This window comes from Chionomys nivalis, chromosome 7 (genome assembly GCF_950005125.1).
Source record: "Chionomys nivalis chromosome 7, mChiNiv1.1, whole genome shotgun sequence".
NCBI lineage: Eukaryota > Metazoa > Chordata > Mammalia > Rodentia > Cricetidae > Chionomys > Chionomys nivalis.
The window spans coordinates 40,531,158-40,557,033 of NC_080092.1; the positions used below are offsets into that span (position 1 = coordinate 40,531,158).

At 41.2% G+C, this 25,876-nt stretch overlaps 2 protein-coding genes and 1 non-coding gene across 3 annotated transcripts; 2 read left to right on the forward strand and 1 right to left on the reverse strand.

Moving 5' to 3' along the window:
* Nucleotides 1–7,509: 7,509 nt before the first annotated feature.
* On the reverse strand, nt 7,510–7,580 carry Trnag-gcc (transfer RNA glycine (anticodon GCC)). Its single transcript has one exon. It is a non-coding gene; the product is annotated as a tRNA-Gly (tRNA).
* A 4,589-nt stretch (nt 7,581–12,169) lies between these two features.
* Nucleotides 12,170–13,090, forward strand: LOC130878278 (olfactory receptor 2AK2-like). The gene has a single exon (XM_057776154.1). The coding sequence runs from the start codon at nt 12,170–12,172 to the stop codon at nt 13,088–13,090; it is 921 nt and encodes a 306-aa protein (XP_057632137.1).
* Nucleotides 13,091–23,863: 10,773 nt separating this feature from the next.
* On the forward strand, nt 23,864–24,784 carry LOC130878247 (olfactory receptor 2AK2-like). Its single transcript, XM_057776109.1, has one exon. It carries the CDS (start codon nt 23,864–23,866, stop codon nt 24,782–24,784), a length of 921 nt encoding a protein of 306 aa, XP_057632092.1.
* Nucleotides 24,785–25,876: the final 1,092 nt, after the last annotated feature.

Genomic DNA, 25,876 nt, shown 5'->3' on the forward strand with positions numbered 1-25,876 from the left:
CCACTCCCCTCCCCCATCCCCACTCCTCTTCTCCTCCCCCCAGCTTGTTTTGAGATATGAAAACCTACTAGCTAAAGTGTAAATGCAGGAAAAAAAGAGATGCCAGGAGGCAAAGGGAAAACTTCAGTTCACTGAGACTGAGCCCCCTACAGCCTCAGAGGCTAAGTTCATTCTCAATGTGTCTCTGAGTCTTCATTTCACGGACCTGCGTGAACCCACACACAGTGTCAAAATATTCACATTTAGGTGCCCAATGCGTGGCTAGAAGAACAGAGAAGCTGGCCACATTGAGAACTGGGAGGAACAGTCTCGCGGTAATGCCTGTTAAGAGGAGATGGAGTGAATGTGAAGGAAAACAGGCTTACAGAGCTTTGGGTGTCCATCAAACGCCATTGCAGGTGCTCTCGGGCAACTCCTCACGTTCCATTGAAACATGAAGGTTTGAAAGCCAGTTTTGAGAGCTCGAGGAGAGCTCCTTGAAAAGGAGAGCCCATACCATCAAAGTTTGGACTTTATGTCATTGAATATCCAATGCTCTGGAGCTGTTGCAGAATGAGGGGTCACCGAAAGCTGCATCAGAAGTAGAACAGGAAAGTAAAGGGGAAGACACCCAGGCTAGAAACGGTCAGTCAGCAGAGGAGAATGTTCCTCCCCAGGTCAGTAAGAAGCTGTTTCGGAAGACAGTGAAAGTGGGGAAAACCAGCACACAGGAGATGGCTCTCCTCCGTCTTTATCAGATGAAACAGATTAAGAAATTAGAAAGGTTGAGAAGTTAACTGCGCATTTAAAAAATACAAGAGCTCCCAAGACCAAAACCAAAACCAAAACAAAACAGAAAAGGAAACTTCCCAGTAAAGAAAAGGGAAACTAAGGAGATGAAAAAGGAAATCTTCCCAGTAGAAAAACGGGAAGGAGGGAGAATTAAAAGGAAAATTTTCCCTATAGAAGAAAGGGAAATGCTTAATTGCCTTATGAGGGATTTGAGGAACGGTTGCCTAGGGTCCTGAGGATACCTCCAACAGGTGTTCTTGCTTACTATGCAGGGAATTCTTGCAAATGATCAGCAGCCTCAAGACTATGTTCAGATTGATTGGAGACCTATGGACATGGCAGATCTGAAAGGATTGAAGGAAGCAGTGGTAGCATTTGGGTACATTCGCCCCATGTCAGACAGGTTCTAAGCAACTGGGCTACTCAGAATAGTTATTCCCAAGGTTGGGAAAACCTCACGCAGCTGTACTAGAAGCTAGTTCTCAACTACAATGGCTTTCTTGGTGGAGAGAGGAAGCAGCAGCCACGGGACAATGTAATCAGACTAGAGGGGTAATGTAGTAAAGGGTCAATTATTAGGAGAGGGTCAGTATGCTAATCTACAAAGACAAATGTGGTGTGATGCCCTGCTATAATACAGTGTCACCTAGTGGCTTTAAGGGCACGGGGTAGGGTCGAGGAGCCAGGAAAAAGATCTATCTCCTTCACAAAAGTTACTCAAAGTGCAGGCAAAATCTGCACTGACTTTTTACGAAGATTAACTTCAGCAGTGCATAGAGCAATAGCTGATCCAGATGTTAGAAAGGTTCTAATTGACCATTTGGCTTTTGAGAATGCTGCTACAGAATGTCAAAAGGCCATAAGGCCCTTGAAGGCTCAGGGAGCTCCTTCAGAGGAGTGGGTTAAAGCTGCAGCTGATATTGGATCCACAGAATATGATGCTAATATATTTGGTCAAGCTATAGCTAATGGCCCTAAATCCCCAAATACAAGATGTGGGAGATTGTGGGAGATTGGGATGTTTAAGGAAAGACTATTATCATTCTGTTACTAAAAAGGATACCTCTGTAGAGGATGATCCAATAGAAAGCCTCAACCTCCAGGAATTTGTGAGAGATATGGCAAAGGTAAACACTGGACTAAAAAGGCAGATCAAAGAGATATGCATGGTAACCCTTCACCTCCTGGAAACTGGCTGAGGGGCCTCGCTCAGGACCGAGTAGCAAACAACATGAGCTACCAATTTCCTGTCAGCAATGGTATGGCCCATCAACAGAGCCACCTAGGCAACATAGACTCAGCATTGGAGATTTAATGTACGCTACCTCAGGAAGCACTGCTTTGGAATTGGCAGTGGGCAAACTTTGTCTCCACAAATCCTTTGTTATAATGTAGCCACTGGGATGTATGGTCCCCTTCCTCAAAAAATGGTAGAAATAGTTTTTGGTATATGTAGTCTAACATCTCAAGGATTTATTGTACACACAGGAGTTATTGATGAAGATTACCAGGCAGACATTACAATTATGGCACCTCTAAAGGGACTATGCAAATAGGAGCTGGTCACTCCCATACCTAAAAGGCATGGTATGTTCTTAAATTTTACTTTTGAGAGTTAATACATTCTTAGAGCAAGGCCAGCAACCTGGATACCAGTAAGGTTATCGAGGCCATGGCAAGACTCTCCTGTGACAATCCTGATGCAGAAGCTCACTGAGAGACTACTGAAAAGAACATATCCATTTTGAATGGTTGGACTGATTGTTGCAGTTATTATGGGAATCAATGCATTGATGATTACAGCAGCAACACCTTGAGTGGCACTTCATTAAGAAATCCAAACTGCTGGATTTGTTAGAGACTGACATACACAATCAACAGAACTATGGACTAAACAAAATAAGATTGATAATGAGATAATGAATACATTAGCTGAGTTAAGGCAAGTTGTTATATTGTTAGGAGACGAGTTAAAAATTTTGAAGGAGCAGATAAAATTAAAATGTGATCGAAATGTTTCTTCTTATTGTATTACACCCTTAAGATTTAATGAAAGCAGGTATGATTGGGATAAGGTTAAGATGCATTTGATGAGTCACCCTAACTCTTCTCAAATTGTCTATGATTTACAGAGGTAAATTGTGGAGACTTTTATCAAAAAAGTTACTGAGAAGACAGAAATAGATATTATGGAAAGTCTTGTAGATATCATAGCTTCATTCAACCCTATGACTCACCTTAATAGAACTCTCATTGTAGCAGGTGTTGCTCTTGTCCTATCAATAATAACATTTACTTGATTCAAAATGTGTTTTGGTCTACTTAAGATTGTAAGTCTTAAGATATATAGAAAAAAAGATTCATATACTATGAGGCTACATAACATTCACAATAACTAAATTTTGTATAGGGGAAGGGGGATCTGTGGTAGAAATTCATGCCTGCCTAGAGCCAGGGGGTTAGCAAGTAACCCTCACCAGCCATGAACTCCCACTGGGCTATTCCTGGCCTGGCTCCACAGTTTTCACACAGCCCCTAGTACATCCTTTGTGTTACAAATACCTTTTGTTGCCCTGTGTGAATCTTGTCTCAGTGTTTCCCATGGACCATAGTATCCAGGAAGACTATTTCATGCAGTAAATTTCAAAGACAGTTCCACCTATATTGACAGCTTATCAGTCACTCTTTTCTGTGTCCTGCAGAATGTCTGACACTCTTTCTTGAAGCAGGTACCCTGAAGAACTGTCTTACCTTTAGGCAAGTTCAACAGAAAATTTTTTTGTGGGTCCTGCAAGTCCAGTTTATATAGCATATAATCAAACAGTTCAGGTAAGAACAGTTTCTTGCCCAAATGGCTAGCAAACTCCATAAGGAGCTTCTTCAATGCCCATGATCCTCTTGAAGTAGATTGGTGCTGCCAGGAGCAGATGTGTCTCATTGTCATGAAAAGTCCTAAGTTCTTAAAATATTTTAAATGCCATATTCTGTTAGTCTTTGAAAGATTTGAAGAATATCTATCCATCTGAAGTATACCTCTGTGCATCTAGAAAACTTAACTAACATGACTGCAAGCTTGACTATTATAGATGACTATCTATTATCTATATTTCTTAATTATACATTTTAATAAGCAGCACAAATATGATACGCTAATCAAGAGCAGAAATATACATATAACAAAATTGACCTTAAATTTGTATCAATAGACCAAAATCCATACCAATGCAAAGTCTTCATCCCTATAGCATATCCCCCTTTAAATGTAAACAAACATTTATAAACAATATTTGGAAATTTGGGAGTAGTTCTCTCCAAATTGCTTCATGCTTTTTGTTGGGTGAAGTTTTTTATTTTGTTTTTGTTTGTTTTTTTCAAGACAAGGTTTCTTGGTAGCTTTGGAGCCTCGCCTGGAACTAGCTCTTATAGACCAGGCTGGCTTCAAACTCACAGAGATCCTCCTCCTTCTGCCTCCCGAGTGCTGGGATTAAAGACATGTACCATTGCAGCCCAGCAAGTATTTTATTAAATTGCAACACTTCTTGGCTTATTAGCTTATGCATATTTCTAGCTAAATCTTACATCTTGAATCAACCTATTTATTAATCTCTACTAATCTGTGTATCACCATGAGGTCATAACTCTACCTTCAAGGTTCTGGTGTATGTCTGCTATGGCAGCTATATGGCATCTCAAGCAGTGTTGTAATTAATATAGTTTCTGAGTGATTATTTCAGGTCTGGGTGGCTGGGAAACAATAAGCCTCCATGAACACATGCCTTCAGAAAAGAGCAGGCCATCAAGGGATATCAAACAAACAGTGTAACAAGATACAATAAGACTAGGCACACAACCTTATATCAAGGCAGAGAAAAACAATTAAATAGGAGGAAAAGGGTCCCAAGAACAGGGAAAAGGGTAAGAGACATTCCCACTCCCACTGTGACAAGGCTTGCTGTTTGGGCAAGAAACTGCCCTTGTCTGTACTGCTTGATGGTATGCTGTATGAACTGGACATGCAGCACCCATAGAAAAGTGACTGCTGAACTTTCCAAAAGATAAGATGGTTCTTTAGGGTTCATGCTTCACAGAAGAAACTGCCTGACATTCATAGGACACAGAAGAAAGCAATTGACAAACTTCGTCAGTACAGTGTAGAACAGATCTTCAAATTTCCTGCTTCACTGAAAAGTCTGCCAAATCCTACTGGCCTATAGGCTTAAGAGGGATGCCCCAATGTCACAGAACAACTTTGGGTGACTGTTCAGGCAGCGAGATGTCTATGTCATTTCTAGAACTTTGGAAGTTGCTTACAATGCACTTCTTGTTTACTTAGGTAATATTATATCCTTCTGGGGTCGTTGATGGAGTTGAAAACTAGATAGTTATGATTATAGTTTTCCTTAGTTATGATAAAAGATAAATTAGATACGAAACTTTAAGCTCACAAAGATAACATAGATGATAGAATTTTTTTAATTTTTCCCAATACGAATAGACTAAATGTTGTAACTGTAGTTTTCCTTGATAACTGTTGTGTTATATGTAATTTCACTATGTTAAAGTTAAAATCTTCCTTTTTGTTCAGACAGAAAAGGGGAAATGATATGGGATGTCCTTCTGTATATATGTTGCTTTTATGGGCTAATGAATTAAGCTGTTTTGGCCAGTGGCCTAGCAGAGTAAAGCCAGGTGAGAAATCCATCCAGAGATATATAGAAGAGTAGGTAGAGTCAAAATATACCATGTAGCAGTCAAGGAAACAAGAAATGTAGAAAGTGAGGTAATACCACGGCCATAAGGCAATACATAGACTAACAGAAATGGGTTAATTTAAGATATAAGAGTTAGCTAGGAATATGCCTGAGTCATTGGCCAAACAGTTTATAATTAATATAAGCCCCTGTGTGTTTCTTTGGAACTGAAAGGCTACGGGGCCTGACAAGACAGAAACTTCTGTTTACACATGTTGTCCTGGTGTTTTTGACCCCTGGGCCTATAATTCCTTTCTTCTTCTGTGAGTTTCTCTGAACCACAACAAGAGGTACTGAAAGGAGATCTCTAATTAGGGTTCTCTTCACTTATTATTTGATGGTGGGGTCTCTGCCTCTGCTATCTTCAGCTGCTGTAGGAAAGCTCTCTGATGATAATTGTGCTAGGTACTCTTCTGAGTGTAGCAGAATATCATTAGGAATCATTTTATCAATTTTTTTTTATCCTAGGTCTTTGGGCTATCCAGCCTCCAGGTCCTGGTGTAGGCTTCATCTCATGGCTTGGGTCAAATTAAATCACTAATTGGCTGTCACCCCAACAAGTTCTATGCTTCCATTGCTCCAGTGCATCTTGCAGGCAGGACAGGTTGTGCTGGGTTTGTGTCCCAGGACACCAATGAAAGTTACCTGGTTACAAAAGATGGTCAGTTCAGGTTCAGTATCCTCCATTACTCAGAGTCCTCGCTTAGGATCACCCTCATAGAATCCTGGGTTTTCTACTGCACTAGGTTCCCACATTGTCCTTCCAATGCCCTCCAATTCTTGTCTCTCCCACCATCCCTTCTCCCCTAATCTGATCCTTCCTGTTTCCATTCCCACAGACTCCAGGTTCCTCCATTAATTGATTCTATTTTACCTCCCAGGAAGATCCGCACATTCCCCTTAGAGCCCTCCTTGCTACTCAGCCTTCTTGGGTCTGTGGATTGTAGCATTATTATCAACTTTTACCTAACAGGTAATATCCACTTATAAGTGAGTACATAGCAGTTTGTCTTTCTTGGTCTGAGTTAGAGTAAGGTTAAATTTCAGGAAAGTGGATTAATTGGTTTAACAGAGGAAAGATGTGAGAGCAAGCTTAAAGTTGCTTAAAGCAAAGAAAGCTTAAAGCAAAGAATCCCTACCAAAACTCTTAGTCAGCATTCACTGAAAACTGGAAGATTTGTTCTGTAGACAAATTTATAGAGAAGAACACGGAGAGAAAAATACTCCAAACTGATTAATTGCATCTGTTATAGCCAAGCAAAGAAGATGAAAATCGTGTGCATTGGGAGATTAGGAGGCAACTGCCCAGGAGGCAGGCTGAACCCACAACAGCTTCCTCTGGATGCCAATTCCAGTCGCCACTCGGCCTGAGCCTCCAACCCTTCCTCCTTTTCCCCCTAAGCAATGGTCTCAAGGATTTCACCTCAGTGTACAAGGAAATTCATTCTACTCAATCTCACAGCAAGTCCTGAATAAACACTGTCACTACAGGAAGAGATTAACTGGGTACTTGGCCACAATCTAAATTCTCTCCATGGGGTGAAATGACGTATTAACACATTTGAATGTACCTAAGGCTTGGAGAAGGATGAGTCTACTTCAGGCAGCAAGATGTTTTTCAGGGTCAGGTGTTACAATATCTGAAACACATCCAAGTCTGGATCATTCACCTCCCTGAAATATCACATTGTTACTTTGTGTTGTTTTCCAAAGGTCTACACATTTCAGTCTGTTACTTATGAGCAGCCGAGTCACATGAACATCAAAAGCAGAATGGGCTTTTACACTTTCAATTGTGACTTTTTTTTTTTTTTTTTTTTTTTTTTTGGTTTTTCGAGACAGGGTTTCTCTGTAGCTCTGGAGCCTGTCCTGGAACTCCCTTTGTAGACCAGGCTGGCCTCGAACTCACAGAGATCCGCCTGCCTCTGCCTCCCAAGTGCTGGGATTAAAGGCGTGCGCCACCACCGCCTGGCCAAAATTACAGATGTGCATTGGCCGGGAATCGAACCCGGGCCTCCCGCGTGGCAGGCAAGAATTCTACCACTGAACCACCAATGCAACCAGTGACTATTTCTAATTTGAACACATATTTAGAGCACTGATTATGAATGGTATTTTAAATGCTTTCCTGAAATGAAATGCAGACATTAACTCTCATGAAACACATCTTTTGTACATGGTGTGTTTAATTGTGGACCAGAGATTAGTTTTCCCAGAAGGGTTGAGATGGAAACCAGATGAGTTCTACCTTTCATTAGGTAGCCAGACCATGGGAGACACTCAAAGCACCTGAGAGGTTAAGAATAATGACAGCATTTTGTATAAGTACCACTTTTCACTGAAGTTTTTAGTGATGACTGAAGGTTTATTTAGATAAGGCAAAAGCAACAATTTCTAAATTCATATGTTGAGATTAGAGGCTGGAGAATGTTAGCCGTTCCTCTTCAGAAGACGCAGCTCAGGTGGATCTGTCCCTTAGAGCATGTCAATTTCTTTTCCTATGTCTCTTTTATAAAAATAATTACATGTATCATGATTTCATTTAAAAGTTCCTTGAGGAAGACATGGCTGTGCTTTCTAGTGCCCGTCTCTCAATAGAGGCAGAGTGTCAGGAGCTCTTCTGTGCCTTTGCAGTCTGTTTCCCTGTAACCCTCCCAGAGAAATTGTTTATGTGCATCAAAGTGGTTAGATTTACCATATTTATTATTGAATTATTTTTTTTCAACAGACAGTCCATGTCTAGACATTTGGAGAAAGAGCCCATCCACATTCCCCATGTTTAAGGCGCAGGTAGGTGGAGTGCAGAAGGTTGGTTCACACACGTTTCCTCACCTGTCAGAGAGCTGCATGGCCAGTGAAGTCCTGAGGTGAAGAAGAACTCGTGGAGAATTGTTGAGACACAACTAGCCCTGCCTGCTGCTTCAGGTATGTCCGACAGGCATCGACCTGCACAGAACACTGCATCCTTTTCTTGTAGGCTCATGTTCTGATTTAGATTTATTCCAGGCTAGAAGCATTTCCAGGCATTGATTTAAGAACACCTGTGTTGTTGAGGTGTGTGCTGGAGTCACACAGTGCTCTGGAGAGCAGCCTCTCACAGTTGTAGGGACAAAAAGGCTGGGCTCAGTGTCCCAGCATGGAAGCACAGGTGTGGTCCTGCACTGAATTCTCTAGCTGAGGAAGCAGGACCAGCAGAGTCACATTCTGTCTTCGGAAAAGAAGCACACTTCTTTCTCGTTTTCACCTACTCAAGGGAAATAGCCACTTCTGAAACATTTTGGATTTTGGGTGGTATGAAGTTCAAGCCATTAACATCTGAAGGGGAGGGTTATGGATCCCTGCTGCCATTGCTACTGTTGCTGCTGCTGCTGCTGCTGCTGCTGCTCCTTTTGCTGCTGCTGCGGCTGTTTGTCGTAGTGACTATGTATTTTCTTCAGAGGCAGAGAACCTGACGAGGTGATTTCTAATACACTGAAAACATTTTGCTCTCATAAGTGATAAAAGGAAGAGAAAACCAAATGTGTCTTTTCCAGTGCCAAAGACTTTAGACCATCTGTTCTCAACCTGTGGATCATGACCCCAAAGACCCTCAGAAACACAGATATGTATATAAAGATTCATATCATTAGCAAAATTATACTTATTAAGTAGGAACTAAATAATATCATGGTTGGGGCGGGGGTCACCACAAGATGAGGAAATGTGTAAATGGTCGAAGCCTTAGGGAGGTTGAGAACCACTGCTTTAGAGCATGAAAGGGCTGCTGGGCTGAGTGTGAATAGCACTCCTGATGACCCAAGGTCAGAGCACACTTGGGCACTGTGGTGCAGGCCTCTGATCCCAGCACTCAAAAAGAGGAGGCAAGAGGATGGCAGGTTCAAGACATGTGAGGCTCAAAGATCAAGATGGAGTCCAGCCTGGGTTACAGGGCAGGACTCTGTGTCAGAAAACAAGGTCTGATGCTGCAAAGCACTTGGCTAGGAAGTCCAGCGCTCTGAGTTAGAGCCCCAGTAGCACATAAACACACACACACACACACACACACGGGGAGAGAGAGAGAGAGGGAGAGAGAGAGAGAGAGAGAGAGAGAGAGAGAGAGAGAGAGAGAGAGAGAGAGAAGGAGAGAGAGACCCATACCCTTAGAGCAATGACAGACATCATGATCTTGACAACACCTGACACCCAGGGTGACTCTCAGACACTGAGAGCAACAGGAGAGTGTTATCACTATCCTCAGTATAGGAGCAGCGTGAAAGCCAGGGATAGCTCAGAATTTCTTTTTAGTAAGGGAAATTAGGGGGATGCGTGGGGTTAAGTCCATAGTCTGGGGAGACACACAAACACTGACCAGAAAGCGCCTCTGAGTTCTCTGGGATTGTTATTATTACTTCACATCTGTATTCATGTGGAGTATTTCACTGCATTGTGAGCAGCAGACATTATCATTGTGCATATAGTCTAGATATAGTCTAGATTTTACCTAGAAAATCTGTCACTAGTGCTCGGAGCTGAACTGTGAGCAGGTTACGATTCATGACTCTGGGTGCTGGGATTAAAGAGATTATTTTATCTAATTTACAGTTATGTATATTTATGTAAATCATTTTATAGCCTTCTATTTTCTTTTTCTTGAATCACCTATTTACAACATATAGTCTAGCTACTCATGTATTTAATTTTTTGTTGCTGAAGATGTGTGTGTGTGTATGAACATCCTTAATTTTACTTCATTATTCAGATATTTTTCAGCACATGTGTTTTTCAAGAGCAAATACTAATCCACAGCAGTAGCCATGGATGGAAAAATAATTTCAAATATTTGAAAAATGTTTTCCACTTTCTTATCATCATAGCAGCTTCCTTTTTGTGTTTTTAATTATTAGTTAGAACTTCATGCCATATATTTTGGTCACTCTCTTATACTTCCCAGACCCCCTTCAGCTCTTTCTCCACCTTCCTCGCCACCCAACTTCATGTTCTTTCTATTGAAAAGAAAAACAAAACCCAAACAAAACACAAAAAAGACAGAGTCCAACCTGTGTTGGCCAACAACTAAGCACAGGGCAGTTCTCTGCTTTGCATCGCTGGTCTATATTACTTAGCGTATGTATTTCAAGATGTAATTCTCTCACAGATGTATTGCTCTTTCTTATCTCTTCCATAAAATCTTAGGCCAAATTTTCTGTATTGCCCTCTTACCAACACTTTTCACATCCCTTTGACTTAATTCTTCTTTATGAATTTTTGAGGTTTTAGATTATATTGGAAAGTTTGTAATCTTGAAATTGAGGGTTTATTACTAACAACACCATTTGCTGCCGTACAGGCCATCTATGTTTGTCCCAAAAAGTATTGTCTACTGAATGCAATATATAAACTGTTCTTATTATAAACATATTAAAATAGAGCCTACATATCATTAGATGTGTATTAACAATGTGAAGTGTCTTAGGTTGCTGCAAATGCAAAAGATGTCTGGTAAAATTCTGCTTCTTTAATATTTGTAACTCCTAAGTCAGCCTGTTTAATGTTTGCTAAGATATTTTTCACTTTTTGATTTTACAACATTAAAACATATCAGTCTCATTGTAATAACTCCATTATTTTTGTGTTTCAGGAATGATTTCTCTCTGTGGTCAGATAATCAAGAGCCAGTATTTGCCAGGACATTAGTTCCCCCTGCAATATGGGGAAGCCAGGATCTGAGTCAGTCCAGAGCAAAAATTCCAGATCTATGGTTTTGACTTAGCAATCTTCACACTCAAAGAATAAAAGGTACCAAGTCAAATTCAATCGTTTATTTTATGAGCATGGTGATGAGGATTATCTGTATGTATGTGTGCCACTTATATACTTAATACCCATGAAAGCAAGAATGCAATGTTAGATTCCCCTGGAAGAGAAGATGCAGACGCTTGTAAGCTGTCATGGATGTTCTGGGCCCTGAAGCTGTGTCCTCTGAATGAATACCCAGTGCTCTTATCTGATAAACCATCTTTCCAGCTCTGAATCAATTGATTTCTTAAATATTTGTACCTTTTTCTCCATTCTGAATTTACATGAATAAGTTAATTCTAATTCATAAGAATGCAAATAATATACAGATAGTACAAAAACCTTAATTCCTACTTATAATTGAAACTATGAGGTGGAAAAAATCATTAAAAATTAAACTGTGTTTGATCAACTCTGCCATAGTTAGTCATATGTGAGAGAATGTTTTCACTGCCCAAAGCTTAACCTTCAGCTTCTCAGTATAAAGAATCTACAGAGAGGAATACAATTTATGAAAGCAAAGTTGATAAAGAAAATAATTTGTTGTTCACATTTTTACTTTGCAATCCTGAATAATCTATGTTTCTATTTCCTCTTTGTATTTACTGAAACATTGAGAGGAAAGAATCTGCAGATTTCAATCATGGGACATGAGCGGGATTAGGAAGGGTGATCCCCTGATTTGATGCACGCATCTTGCATTTCTCAATGTATAAATGCTTAATACACAGGACGAAAGAGAGATTGCCCTAGAGCTATTCCAGAACAATCTATCTCATATGTTAACTGTCATTTGCTTTCTCCCCAAGGGCAATCCTCATCAGACCATGTTCCTTCCCGATTGTGTCTGCTCTGATGGTTCAGTCTGAGCCATGGAAACGGGAAATCACAGCTGGGGGACAGACTTCATCTTGGTGGGTCTTTTCCAGTACGGCCAGATGGACGCTCTCCTCTTCACAGTCATCGCCATCCTCTTTGCAGTAGCTCTGCTAGGCAACATCACACTGGTCCTCCTCATCAGGCTGGACCAGAGACTCCACACCCCCATGTACTTCCTCCTCAGCCAGCTCTCCATCATCGACATGATGTACATCTCCACCACCGTGCCCAAGATGGCAGCTAACTTCCTGTCAGACACCAAGACCATTTCCTTTCTGGGTTGTGAAATTCAAGCTTTTATGTTTATGATCCTGGCTGGCTCTGAAGCCCTGCTGCTGGGCTTCATGTCCTATGACAGGTACATAGCCATCTGCCGGCCCCTGCACTATCCTGTGCTCATGAGCAGGAAGATCTGCTGCTCCATGGTCTCCTGTGCCTGGAGCAGCAGCTCCTTCAATGCTTTAGTGCACATGTTGTATACATTTCAACTTCCATTCTGTGGATCTCGGATTGTTAACCACTTCTTCTGTGAGCTTCCATCTCTCTTGCCATTGGTGTGTGAAGACACATCCCAATATGAGCACACAATCCTCATGTGCAGTCTTATCATTCTGTTGCTTCCCTTCCTGGCCATTCTAGTTTCCTATGCTCGTGTGTTGGTGGTTGTGTTCCAGATGCGCTCAGGGAAAGGGCAAAGTAGAGCCCTGTCCACCTGCTCCTCCCACCTGACTGTGGCCAGTCTGTTCTATGCCACAGGTCTGTCCACTTACACCCAGCCAAATTCCCTGCATTCTGCTGCAAGGGACAAAGTGCTGGCTGTGTTTTATTCAATTGTCACTCCAGTTCTCAACCCATTTATCTACAGCCTGCGTAACAAGGAAGTCATGGGGGCCCTAAGGAGACAGTTGGGATGATGGATATTGGAACAAAAAATTATGAATTGGGTCACCTTGTGGACTGATCTAAAAGCTGGTCTTGAACACTACCTGGGAAGACGACAGGACTGATATTCCAGGGGAAGTTCATCTAGTTGTCTAACTAAACCAACAAGAGCAGGAAACATTGTCCTTCCATTGTCGCATGGAGTTGATGGTTTGAATCTGAATGTTGGCTCTGAGGGAGATCAAGGGCGTTGTCCTTGTCCCTGGGATCTCTGGCTGCCTGTCATCCTGGGTTGCTTTCCACAGAGCTTTACTACCTTCTGCCCTGATACAAGGCACGGTGTCTTCTCAGACTGTGTGAGTCAGTATAGTCGCCTTCTATGCGCGTGCCCACCTCTTGCTCTGGAAGCTTCTCCTGAAGTTTATGAGGACAGCTGTATGTGCACAGAGACTTTACATAAACCTAGAATAATTTTTGTAAGATACAACAATTATTTAAGAGTGTGTATGTGTTTTGATACTATGATATATTATAAGGACCATTCTGAAAGAAATAGGAAAGGAGGTAGGTTACTGTTTCCTTTGATACTTGTATGACTATTCCCATGTAAATAAGGTTTCCTGGCTCTCCTAAGCTGTTTAGTGATTTCTCACCAACCCCCCCTTTATTAATACCTTTCTCCAAAATTCACTAATTGCTTGGTAACAGGCATCATTAACAGATCTGTCTGTCAGCACAGATTCTGTCTCTTTCCACAAAAACTTTATGTTGATTTTCCAGCATTGTGCTAGCCTATGAGAAGTACATTAGGACAAACGGACCCAGAATGCTTCTGCCATAAAAGATTTCTGTGTTTTGTTCATGGTTAATATACAATGAATGTTCAGAAAATCAATGTTATTTCAAGGGAATTTCTTGAATATTCCTTTTAGTAATAAAATTTATTTTTTTACAGTGCATTTCTTTAAGTCTTGGCAATCCTGGAAGTCCTTATGTGGACCAGAATTGCCTCAAACTCACAGAAACTCTCCTACCTCTGCCTCACAAGTTCTAGGATTAAAAATGTGAGCCAATGTGCACAGGTTTTGTTTTATGCATTTTGCTGTTGATTTACAAGCACTGACTTTTTTTTTTTTTGCTTTAATTTGAAGTTACACATGCTTATGAGTCACCATATGGATGTTGGAAATTGAACCCAGGTCCTCTGGATAAGCAATCAGTGCTCTTATTGCTGATCAGTTTATTCATTGCCTCCACATTCTTAAAATATTCAAATTTTTGTCATGAAACTTAATAATCAATAAATAGAAGCATCTATTCACCTAAGTCTGAGTTTAAGTAACTTTATAATTCTCAGTTTTGAACCATAAATGTTGTAAGGCTAGAGACATGGCCATTAATGGTACTGGCTGCTCTTCTAGAGGACCTGAGTTCAGTTCTTAGTACCAATGTGAGGTAGCTCACAACTACCTCTAACTTCGATTCCAGGGTGTTCAAAGCCTCTAGTCTCCAAGGCACTGATGTGCACAAATCCACACCCACACTTATACATTATTATGTATATGATTTAAAATTTTGAAGGTTCATTATTGCTTCTTTGTTACTGAAGCCAAAAACTAGAATGTAAGTTTTAATGACCCCCAAGAAATACCTCTTTTTGGCTCTAATAAAAATTAATTGCATCCATAAACATCTCACTTTTGTTATTTTATTTTCATGTAGTTTAATGTCATTCATAGACTCACTCAAAATCAAACGATTGAAGTTGCTAAGTTTTCTCAAAACGCTCACCTCATGTTTCCCCCATCATTGCAATTTGAGAGTGATCTGTCCCTACAGATTTCTGCACTGAAATACTCTGTCCTCAGATGGTAATGGTGCCTGGGAACATTTGGAACCCTTACAATAGGAAAATTCAAAGGAGTAGGTCACAAGACTGGGTTCTGAGGTTATGTACCATGGCCGTACTTCCTGTTCTGTGCTCTGCTTCCTGAGTACAAATGCAATGTGACCAGCCAACCTTCTAGACATACCACCATGATGTGCCTTTCTGCCGCCATGTCTTTCCCAACCTCTGGAGCTGTGACCCAATAAATACCCCTGCTCTCTTAAATAACTGGCCATTTCTCTCCTGATTGCCAGTTCCCAAATGACCACTCAGAGGCTTAATATTCTTATAAATGCTTGGCCAATTGCTCAGGCTTATTACTTGCTAGCTCTTATATAAATCAACCCATTTTTATTAATTTGTGTATTCCTGCATGGTCCATGGCTTACCAGTAAGTAGTACTCTGGTACGTTGTTCCTTAGAGTCTGCCATCTCTCAGACTCTGCCCTTCTCCTATATCTCTTCTTGGATTTTCCACCTGTTTCTATCTCTCTTGTCATAGGCCAAAGCAGCTTTATTTATCAACCAATGAAAGCAACACATAGTCACAGTGTACAGGAATGCCATCCCACAGCATCTCCCCTTTTTTCCTAATCAAAAAGGAAAGTTTTTAATTTTAACATAATAAAATTATATAAATGAAACAGTTATCAAGCAAGAATCAGTTGCACTATCCAGTCTATTTGTGTTTTGCAAAAGTAAAAAAAAATACTCTATCATCTATCCTATCTCAGTGAGTCTAAAGCTTCATATCTATCATTGTCATAACTAAGGAAGATTATAATTGGAATTATACTGCTGCCAGCTCCATCAAAGTCAGCAGAAAAATGTAATAGTACCTGAGTAAACAGAAAGTGCACTGAAGGAAACTTCCAATAGTTTAGAGTAAACAAAAGTTTCTGTCCGCTGAGTCCCACAGTACTTTAGTCCCAAAAAGGCAGAAAAGCTTATATTAATTAAAAACTGTTTGATGTATTAGCTTGGGTTTATTATTAACTAGCTCTTACAACTTAAATTAACCCACAATTCTAATCTGCATTTAGCAATGATTAGATAGGCATTCTCATCTTGTTTTCTCTGTTTCTGGGTGATGATTTCATCTCTCTGTCTTTCCCATTCCCAGAATTCTCTCAGTTTTGTTGCCCCACCTATACTTCCTGTCTAGGTAATGGCCAATCAGCATTTTATTAAACCAATATAAGTGACAGATCTTTCGAGTGTGCAAAGGCATCATCCCACAGAACTCAAAAAATGACAAAAACATCTGGCTGCCTGGACAGTCACCCAAAGTTCTTTTGTAACACTGGATATCCATCTGCAGCCTATATGCCTAGAGTATCTGGCAGACTTTTCAGTGAAGCAGGAAATTTGAGGTTCTGTCGTGCCTATTTTGGCAGAGTTTGTCAGATGCTTTCCTATGTGTTTTGCAGAATGTCTGGCAATTTCTTCTGTGAAGCAGGAACCTGAAGGACCATTCTGCATTGTTTTAGCAAACTTTAATGGTCATCTTTATTTATCAACCAAGAGCAACCCATATTCACAGTGTACTGAAAGGCGACCCAACAGTATCCTGAGGCTCCTTTGGGGGGGGGAGGTGTGTTATCATACCAACAGAAAAAATGAACATAAATGTGCGTCTGAATTTGGGGTCTTACTATATTTATATTAAACCAAATGAACTTTGATGGAGAATTTCAGAAAATTTACATTCAGGTATTTTCAACAACAAGTTACACAGGCTGTCCACCATTCCTTTGGAAACAGATGATTTTATTTTTATAGAATGATAATGTTTGTTTTCACAAAAGCTTATTGTTTGGTAGAGGTATAATTTTTTTTGTGTGTATGTGACTTTATGTGAACATAATGGGAGAAATAGTGTGGGACTATGCACACACACACAAACACACACAGAGGATAGACGAAGAAGCTGTATCTCCTATGTAGTTTAGTTACTGAATATTTTCTTCTGTAGTGTAATCAACCCCCTTCTGCAATTCCCAGGGTTTCCACATGGTGGCTTGTTGTAATTCTTCAGAATATGCTCAATGTTGATTTCTGTTTCTCTCTCTCTCTCTCTCTCTCTCTCTCTCTCTCTCTCTCTCTCTCTCCCTCTCTTTCTATATATATATACATATATATATACATATATATTTTTTTAATTGAAAAATTTCCACCTCCTCCCTGCCTCCCATTTCCCTCCCCCTCCCCCACTCCTATCCCCTCCCCCCTCACTTCTCCCCCTCCCTCTCCAGTCCAAAGAGCAGTCAGGGTTCCCTGCCCTGTGGGAAGTCCAAGGTCCTCCCCCCTCCATCCAGGTCTAGGAAGGTAAGCATCCAAACAGGCTAGGCTCCCACAAAGCCAGTACATGCAGTAGGATCAAAACCCAGTGCCATTGTCCTTGGCTTCTCATCAGCCCTCATTGTCCACCATGTTCAGAGAGTCCAGTTTTATACCATGCTTTTTTATTCCCAGTCCAGCTGGCCTTGGTGAGCTCCCAATAGATCAGCCCCACTGTCTCAGTGGGTGGGTGCACCCCTCGCGGTCCTGACTTCCTTGCTGTTTCTGTTTTTTTATATTTCATTTTTTTCTATGTATATTTAAAATCATGTATCTAAATTCCATTAATTTCCCTATCCTTTACCTATGCCCTCTGATTCTACACAGCCCCAATAATACGAAATTTAAGTGACAAAGATGAAAAAACAAAAAGTAAATAAGTAAAGATGCAGTAAAAAGAGAAAAACCTTTAAACTTTCATCATGGAACCTGCAGAGTGAAGCTGTGAGTCACACTGTGAATCCCTTGATCCATAAATCTTTACTTGCAAGTGTTCACTGCAAGGAGTCATTGGTCTGGCTCGAGGTTTCTGCTACCCTATCAACACTGAGTACACGTTGGGGTCCTTCTGGATATCCTGTGTTTCCCAGTGTTGTGGAGACCCTGTAGCTCTGGGTCTGAAGGTCAGGGCCTTTCAAGTGCTCAGGCACATCATAGATGGAGTAGAAGATAGGGAGGGCCATGTCATATCCTTGGGTCTGGGGTGGGCAGCTGTGCTCTCATCAACAGTGTGGTGCACTGTGCAGCTGTGCAGCCCAGACAGCATGCAGGGCAAGCTTTCCCATGAGCTGCTGCTGGTCAAGGGTTCAGCTCCCTTTCCACCTCTTATGTTCCCTTTCTCTCTTCTTCTGATACACCTCTATCCACAGGACCTGAGCTGTTCTGACTCTCTCTCCCATGAACCACCATACCACACCTCTGCTCACACCAATAGTGTCCCACTGGCTGGTTCTGCAAGGTACCAGGTGGACGCTCCTCACCCTCCAGTCCAGAGTGGAAAGCCCAAGAGCGGCACGGAGGTCTACTTGTCACATACAGGTTGTCTTGGTAGGTGTCAGGCCATGCTACCTCATCACTTAGAGATCAGCTCAGTGCCAAATGGCCAAATGCTATGGGCTCCTGACTGGTGAGTTAGGCTGCAGGGCACAGGTTGAAGGGTTTCTCTGGACTCCAGTCATGGGTCCAGGTTAGAATGTACAGGCCCATGGCTGGCTAGGTCACACACATCCTAACTGCATGGTGCACGAGAAGGGGGTTTCTCCTGTTTTCTCTTTCTTAAGATGAGATCTAAACTAGGTATTTATACTCTCACATTCTAGAAATATCCTCAGCATAGAATCTCTACCCAAACTCTGCCAGCATTGACAGAAAATTGGAAGATTCCTCCCATTGACACCTTTATAAAGTATTATTTAGAAACTGGAAAACAGCCCAAACTAATTAATAGCATGTATTATAGTGAAGGAAAGAAAATAGAAATTATGTTTATTGGCTAGGAGCATAGGAGCTAGCTGGCTAAAAGGCAAGTTGTTGAATACACATCAGCTTCCTCTGGATGCCAATTTCAGTCTCCACTGTGCCCGAGCCTTTTCCCCCTGAGTAAGGGGCTCAAGGATTTCACCTCAGTGTGCAAGAAAATTCATTCTACTTTATCTCACAGCAATTCCCCTGAATAAACACTGCTACTTTAGAAAGACATTAAGTGGGAACTTGTCCACAGTCTAAATTCTCTCCATGAGGTAAGATGAGGTATTAGCACATTTGAATGTACCTGGGGCTTTCAGAAATAAAGTCTACTTCAGGCAGCAAGATGTTTTTCAGGGTCAGGTGTTAAAATATCTGAAACACATCCAAGTCTGGATCATTCAACTCCCTGAAATATCACATTGTTACTTTGTGTTGTTTTCCAAAGTCTACATATTTCAGTTTGTTACTTATGAGCAGCTGAGGCTCTCACGTGAACATCAAAACCAGAACCAGATTTTACACTTCCAGTGGTGACTACTTGTAATTTAAACAAATACTTTGAGAATTGATTATGAATGCTATTTTAAATGCTTCCTGATATGAACTGCAGATACCAGCTGAAATGAATTATGTCTTTTGTATACGGTGTGTTTAATTGTGGTCAAGAGAATAGTTTTCCCAGAAGGGCTGAGACAGAAGCTGTGTTGAGTTCTACCTTTGATTAGGTAGCCAGACCATTGGAGACACTAAAGCCCCTGAGAGGCTGAGGATAACGACAGCGTTATGTATAGTTTCACTCTCCACTGAAGTTTTTAGTGCTGACTGAAGGTTTATTTAGATAAGGCAAAAGCAACAACTTCTGAATTCATAGTGCAGTTATAGTTCCTAAAATATGGTTGAGATTAGAGACTGTATCAGGTCAGCCTTTCTTCTTCAGAAGACGCAGCTCAGGAGAATCTGTCCCTCAGAGCACATCACTTGCCTTTCCTATGTTTCTTTTGTAAAAATAACCACATATATCATAATTGCATATAAAAGTTCCTTAGGAATTCAGAGCTATGCTCTCTAGTGCCCATCTATGTGGGGGCTAGGTGTCAGGAGTTTTTCTGTGTCTGCCTTTGCAGGTCTGTTTTCAAGAGAAAAGGTTTATGTCCAAAAAAGTGGCTAGGTGTACCATAGTTGAGTTATTACCGAATTAGTTTTTCAATGAAAAGACAGATAGTCCATGTCTAGACATCTGGAGAAAGAGCCCACCCACATCCACATTCCCCATGTTCAAGGCGCAGGTGGGTGGAGTGCAGAAGGTTGGTTCACACACATTTCCTCACCTGTCAGAGAGCTGCATGGCCAGTGAAGTCCTGAGGTGAAGAAGAACTCGTGGAGAATTGTTGAGACACAACTAGCCCTGCCTGCTGCTGGTTCAGGTATGTCCGACAGGCATCGACCTGCACAGAACACTGCATCCTTTTCTTGTAGGCTCATGTTCTGATTTAGATTTATTCCAGGCTAGAAGCGTTTCCAGGCATTGATTTAAGGACACCTGTGTTGTTGAGGCGTGTGCTGGAGTCACACAGTGCTCTGGAGTGCAGCCTCTCACAGTTGCGGGGACAAAGGCTCAGTGTCCCAGCATGGGAGGACAGGTGTGGTCCTGCAGTGAATTCTCTACCTGAGGAAGCAGGACCAGCAGAGTCACATTCTGTCTTTGGGAAGGAAGCACACCTCTTTCTCGTTTTCACCTACTCAAGGGAAATGGCCACTTCTAAAACATAGTTATGAAGTAGCAATTAAAATAATTTCATGGTTGGGGTGGGAGTCATCACAGGGTGAGGAAGTGTATAAAAAGGTCGAAGCCTTAGGGAGGTTGAGAACCACTGCTTTAGAGCATGAAAGGGCTGCTGGGCTGAGTGTGAATAGCACTCCTGATGACCCAAGGTCAGAGCACACTTGGGCACTGTGGTGCAGGCCTCTGATCCCAGCACTCAAAAAGAGGAGGCAAGAGGATGGCAGGTTCAAGACATGTGAGGCTCAAAGATCAAGATGGAGTCCAGCCTGGGTTACAGGGCAGGACTCTGTGTCAGAAAACAAGGTCTGATGCTGCAAAGCACTTGGCTAGGCTGTCCAGAGCTCTGAGTTAGAGCCCCAGTAACACATAAACACACACACACACAGAGGAGAGAGAGAGAGAGAGAGAGAGAGAGAGAGAGAGAGAGAGAGAGAGAGAGAGAGAGAAACTAATATTCTTAACCTTGACAGACATCATGACATCACCTACACCCAGGTTAACTCTCAGACACTGAGATCAACAGGAGAATGTCATCACTATCAGTATAGGGCCTGTGAAAGCCATGGAAAATTCAGCACTTCTTTTCTTTTAGGGAAATTAGGGGGTGCGTGGGTTTAATTCTACAGCAAAGGGAGACACAGAAGCACCTCTGAGCTTTCTGGGATTGTTATTATTAGTTCACATCCGCATTCATGTAGAGTACTTTAGTGCATTGTGAGCAACAACGCGTTCTAATTGTGCTCCTGGTCTAGGTTTTGAAAATCTGTCACTAGTGTTCAAAGCTCAGTTGTCAGCAGGTTACATCGACTCATTGTCCTGCTCAGTGCTCCAGGTTGTTCTCAGAGAGCGAGCTCCTATGTATCACAGTCCTTCTGTTCTTAGAATTCCTGGCTCAGGAAATGTTGTCCAGTGTTTACTAGAAATCTGAAACTGTTGGTCCCTAAGGTGTTCAATGATAAAAGCTAAGTAATCCGTGTGCACTAAGAAAACGCAACCCAGTGCACAACTGACTGTATTCTCAACATCATTTCTTATTGATAATTTCATGAGATGGTGATGATGATGATTCTTAGACAGGATCTCACTCTGTAGAGCAGGCTGGCCTGGAGCTCACAGAGATCTGCCTGCCTCTATCTTCTGAGTACTGGGATTAAAGCTATTATTTTATTTAAGTAACAGTGATGTATATTTATGTAAATCATTTCTTCTATTTTCCTTTTCTTGAATCACTTATATATAACTTATATTCCAACTGCTCATGTATTTAAGGTATTTAATTTTCTTGTTGCTGAACATACTCACATACACATTTTTTTTACTTCATTCGTTATTATTTTTTAGCATGAATCTTTTTCAAGAACAAATACTTATTCAAGAAAAAAGTCATAGATGGCAAAATCATTTCACATATACTAAAATAGTTTTTCATTTTCTTATTATCACTTCAATAGCAGTTTTTTTTGTGGGTTTTTTTCTATTTTTGGAATTTCAAGCTTTCAACTTCTCCAATCCCCTTGCAGCTCTTTCTCCACCTTCCTCACCACCCATGTCATGGTCTTCCTATTGAAAAGAAAAACAAAACCCAAACAAAACAAAAAGAGGCAGAGTCCAACTTGTGTTGTCCAACAACTCTAAGCACTGGGCAGTTCTCTGTGCTCTCTATAGCAGCGGGGCACTATTCTATGACGTCATAACTCACGTCTTCTCTATTACTAAGTGTGTGTATTTCAGGATGGAATTCTCTCATAGCTGTATTACTATTTTTTACCTTTTCCATACAATCTTATGCCATTTTTTTGTGTTAACATCTTGCCAAACTTTTACTATCCCTTTAGTTTGCTTTTTATTTCTAAATTTTTATGAATTTTTACATGATGTTGGCAATTTGTAACTTTGAAGTTGAGGGTCCATTACTAACAAAAGCATCTGCTACCATAGAGTCAATCTATGTTAGGTCCATGAAGTATTGTTTGGTGAGAGTAACATATGTGCTGTTCTATTACAACCGTATTAAATTAGAGCCTAACTATCACCAGGTGTGTATTAATAATGTGAAATGGTTTAGGCTACTGCAAATGCAAAAAAAAATGCCAGATAAAATTCTGCTGCTGTCATAATTCTAACTCAATCAGTCAGCCAATTTAATGTTTGTAAGGATATTTTTTACTTTTTAATTTCAAAACTGTAAAGTGCTTCAGTCTCATAGTAATCACTCCATCATCTTTGTGTCTCAGCAATGACTTCTCTGTGATCAGTTAAGGTCAAAAAATGCCAAGAAACATAGAGCTATTTCATACCATTGCACCGAGTATTTAGAACCAGTATTTACTACGGCTTGAGTCCCCGTGCAGATATGGAGATTCCAGGTTCTGTGTCAGCCCACAGAAAACATTGCACAGTATAAGAAAAAGTAAAAAATACTAGTCAACTTCAATCAGTTGGTTTTTATTTTACTTTATTTTATGTACACGTGTGCTTACCTGTATATATGTCTTTGCAACACTTATATATTTGGTACCCATGGAGGCCAGAATAGAGTATTGGATTCCCCTGAAACAAAACACGCAGACAGTTGTGAGCTGTCGTGTGTTCTTGGACTTCAACCTGTGTCCTCTGAAAGAACAGCCAGTGCTCTTATCTGCCATCTTTCCAGCTCCAACTAAATGATTTCTTAAGCCATTGTAATTTTTCTCCATGTTAAGTTTATATGAATAAGTTAATTCTAATTCATAAGGATTGCAAACTTCTATGTAGATACTGCAAAAACCCTAATTGCTACATATAATTAAAACTAAAGGTGGAATAAAGAATCATTAACAATTACACTATATTTGATCAATTCTGACATATTAAATTGGTCACAAAAGTGAGAGATTGCCTTCATTGCCCAAAACCTAAATTTCAGCCCATCAAAGTAAAGACTCTATTGAAAAGATTAAACTTTTGAAAACAAAATAAGTAAACAAAATAAACACATTTATTCTGCATTCCTGTAAAATCTCTCCTCCTACTTCCCCTTTGTATTAATTTTGTATTTTTATCCTTTGTATTTGTATTTCACCAAGATATTGAGAGAGAAGAATCTACAGACGTCAATCATGTAAAATGAGCAGGAGTAGGGAGGGTGATCCCCTGATTTGATGCACACATTCTGCATTTTACAACATATGAAACCTTAATGCACAGTATAAAAGAGAGATTGCCCTAGAACTATTCCAGAACAATCTATCTCATATGTTAACTGTCATTTGCTTTCTCCCCAAGGGCAATCCTCATCAGACCATGTCCCTTCCCGATTGTGTCTGCTCTGATGGTTCAGTCTGAGCCATGGAAACGGGAAATCACAGCTGGGGGACAGACTTCATCTTGGTGGGTCTTTTCCAGTACGGCCAGATGGACGCTCTCCTCTTCACAGTCATCGCCATCCTCTTTGCAGTAGCTCTGCTAGGCAACATCACACTGGTCCTCCTCATCAGGCTGGACCAGAGACTCCACACCCCCATGTACTTCCTCCTCAGCCAGCTCTCCATCATCGACATGATGTACATCTCCACCACCGTGCCCAAGATGGCAGCTAACTTCCTGTCAGACACCAAGACCATTTCCTTTCTGGGCTGTAAGATCCAAGCCTTTGTGTTTTTGACCTTGGGTGGCTCTGAAGCCCTGCTGCTGGGCTTCATGTCCTATGACAGGTACATAGCCATCTGCCGGCCCCTGCACTACCCTGTGCTCATGAGCAGGAAGATCTGCTGCTCCATGGTCTCCTGTGCCTGGAGCAGCAGTTCCTTTAATGCTTTAATACACACGCTGTATGTGTTTCAACTTCCATTCTGTCAATCCAGGAAGGTTAACCACTTCTTCTGTGAAGTACCATCTCTCTTGCCATTGGTGTGTGAAGACACATCCCAATATGAGCACACAATCCTCATGAGTGGCCTTGTCATTCTGCTGCTCCCCTTCCTGGCCATTCTAGCTTCCTATGTTCGTGTGTTAGTGGTTGTGTTCCAGATGCGCTCAGGGAAAGGGCAGAGTAGAGCCCTGTCCACCTGCTCCTCCCACCTGACTGTGGCCAGTCTGTTCTATGCCACTGGTCTCTCCACCTACACCCAGCCACACTCCCTGCATTCTCCTTCAAGGGACAAGGTGCTGGCTGTGTTTTACTCAATTGTCACTCCTGTTCTGAACCCTTTTATCTACAGCCTGCGTAACAAGGAAGTCATGGGGGCCCTAAGGAGACAGATGGGATGAGGATATTGAGACATTAAACATGGCTTTGTGTCACCTTGTGGACTGATCTAAAAGCTGGTCTTAACATTAACTGGGAAGCTGGCAGGATTGATGTTCCAGTGGACGCTCATCAAGTTGTCTAACTAAACCAACAAGAGCAGGAAACATTGTCCTCTCAGTGTCACATCGAGTGGATGGCTTGAATCTGAATGTTGGCTCTGAGGAAGATCAAGGGCTTTGTCCTTGTCTCTGGGATCTCTGTCTGCCTGTCATCCTGGGTTGCTTTTCACAGAAGTTTTTCACCTTCTGCCCTGATGCAAGGCACCATGTCTTCTCAGACAACTGTTTGAGTCAGCATATGCACATACCCACCTCTTCCTCTGGACGTTTCTCCTGCAGTTTATGAGGACAGCCGTATGTCTGCAGAGACTTTACATAAACCTGGAATATTCTGCTGTTTTTGGTTGGATACAACTATTATTTAAGAGTGCACATCTCTTTTGATAGTATGACATATCTTAAGGACAATTCTCAAAGAAGTAGGAGATAAGTTACTGTTTCCTTTGATGCTTGTGTGACTGTTCCCATGTAAATAAGGTTTCCTTGTTCTCCTACGCGTTTAGTGATGTCTCACTGACTCCATTTTATTAATACCTTTCTCCAAAATTCACAAATTGCTTGGTAATAGGCATCAACAAAGGATCTGTCTGTCAGCACAGACTCTGTCTCTTTACACAAACTCTTTTATGCTGATTTTCCAGCATCATGCTAGCTTATGAGAAGTACATTAGGACAAATGGTCTCAGAATGCTTCTGTATAGAAGATTTGTGTGTTTTATCCATGGTGAATAGAAAATGAATGTTGAATTCATCAACGTTATTTCAAGGAAATTTCTTGAATATTCCTTTTAATTAAATGATTTTCTTTTAGTGTGTCCCTTTGTAGTCCTGGTTATTCTGGAACTCCTTATGTGGACCGGAATTGCCTCAAACTTACAGAAACTCTCCTACCTCTGCCTCACATGTGCTAGGATTAAAGATGTGAGCTGGTGTGCACAGGTTTTGTTCATGGGTTTCTTTCTGTTGTTTTACAATCATTGCCTTTTGTTTTTA

Bases quoted from the DNA above. Each gene is read 5' to 3' on its own strand.
- LOC130878278 (XM_057776154.1), top strand. From the start codon at position 12,170: ATGGAAACGGGAAATCACAGCTGGGGGACAGACTTCATCTTGGTGGGT.
- LOC130878247 (XM_057776109.1), top strand. From the start codon at position 23,864: ATGGAAACGGGAAATCACAGCTGGGGGACAGACTTCATCTTGGTGGGT.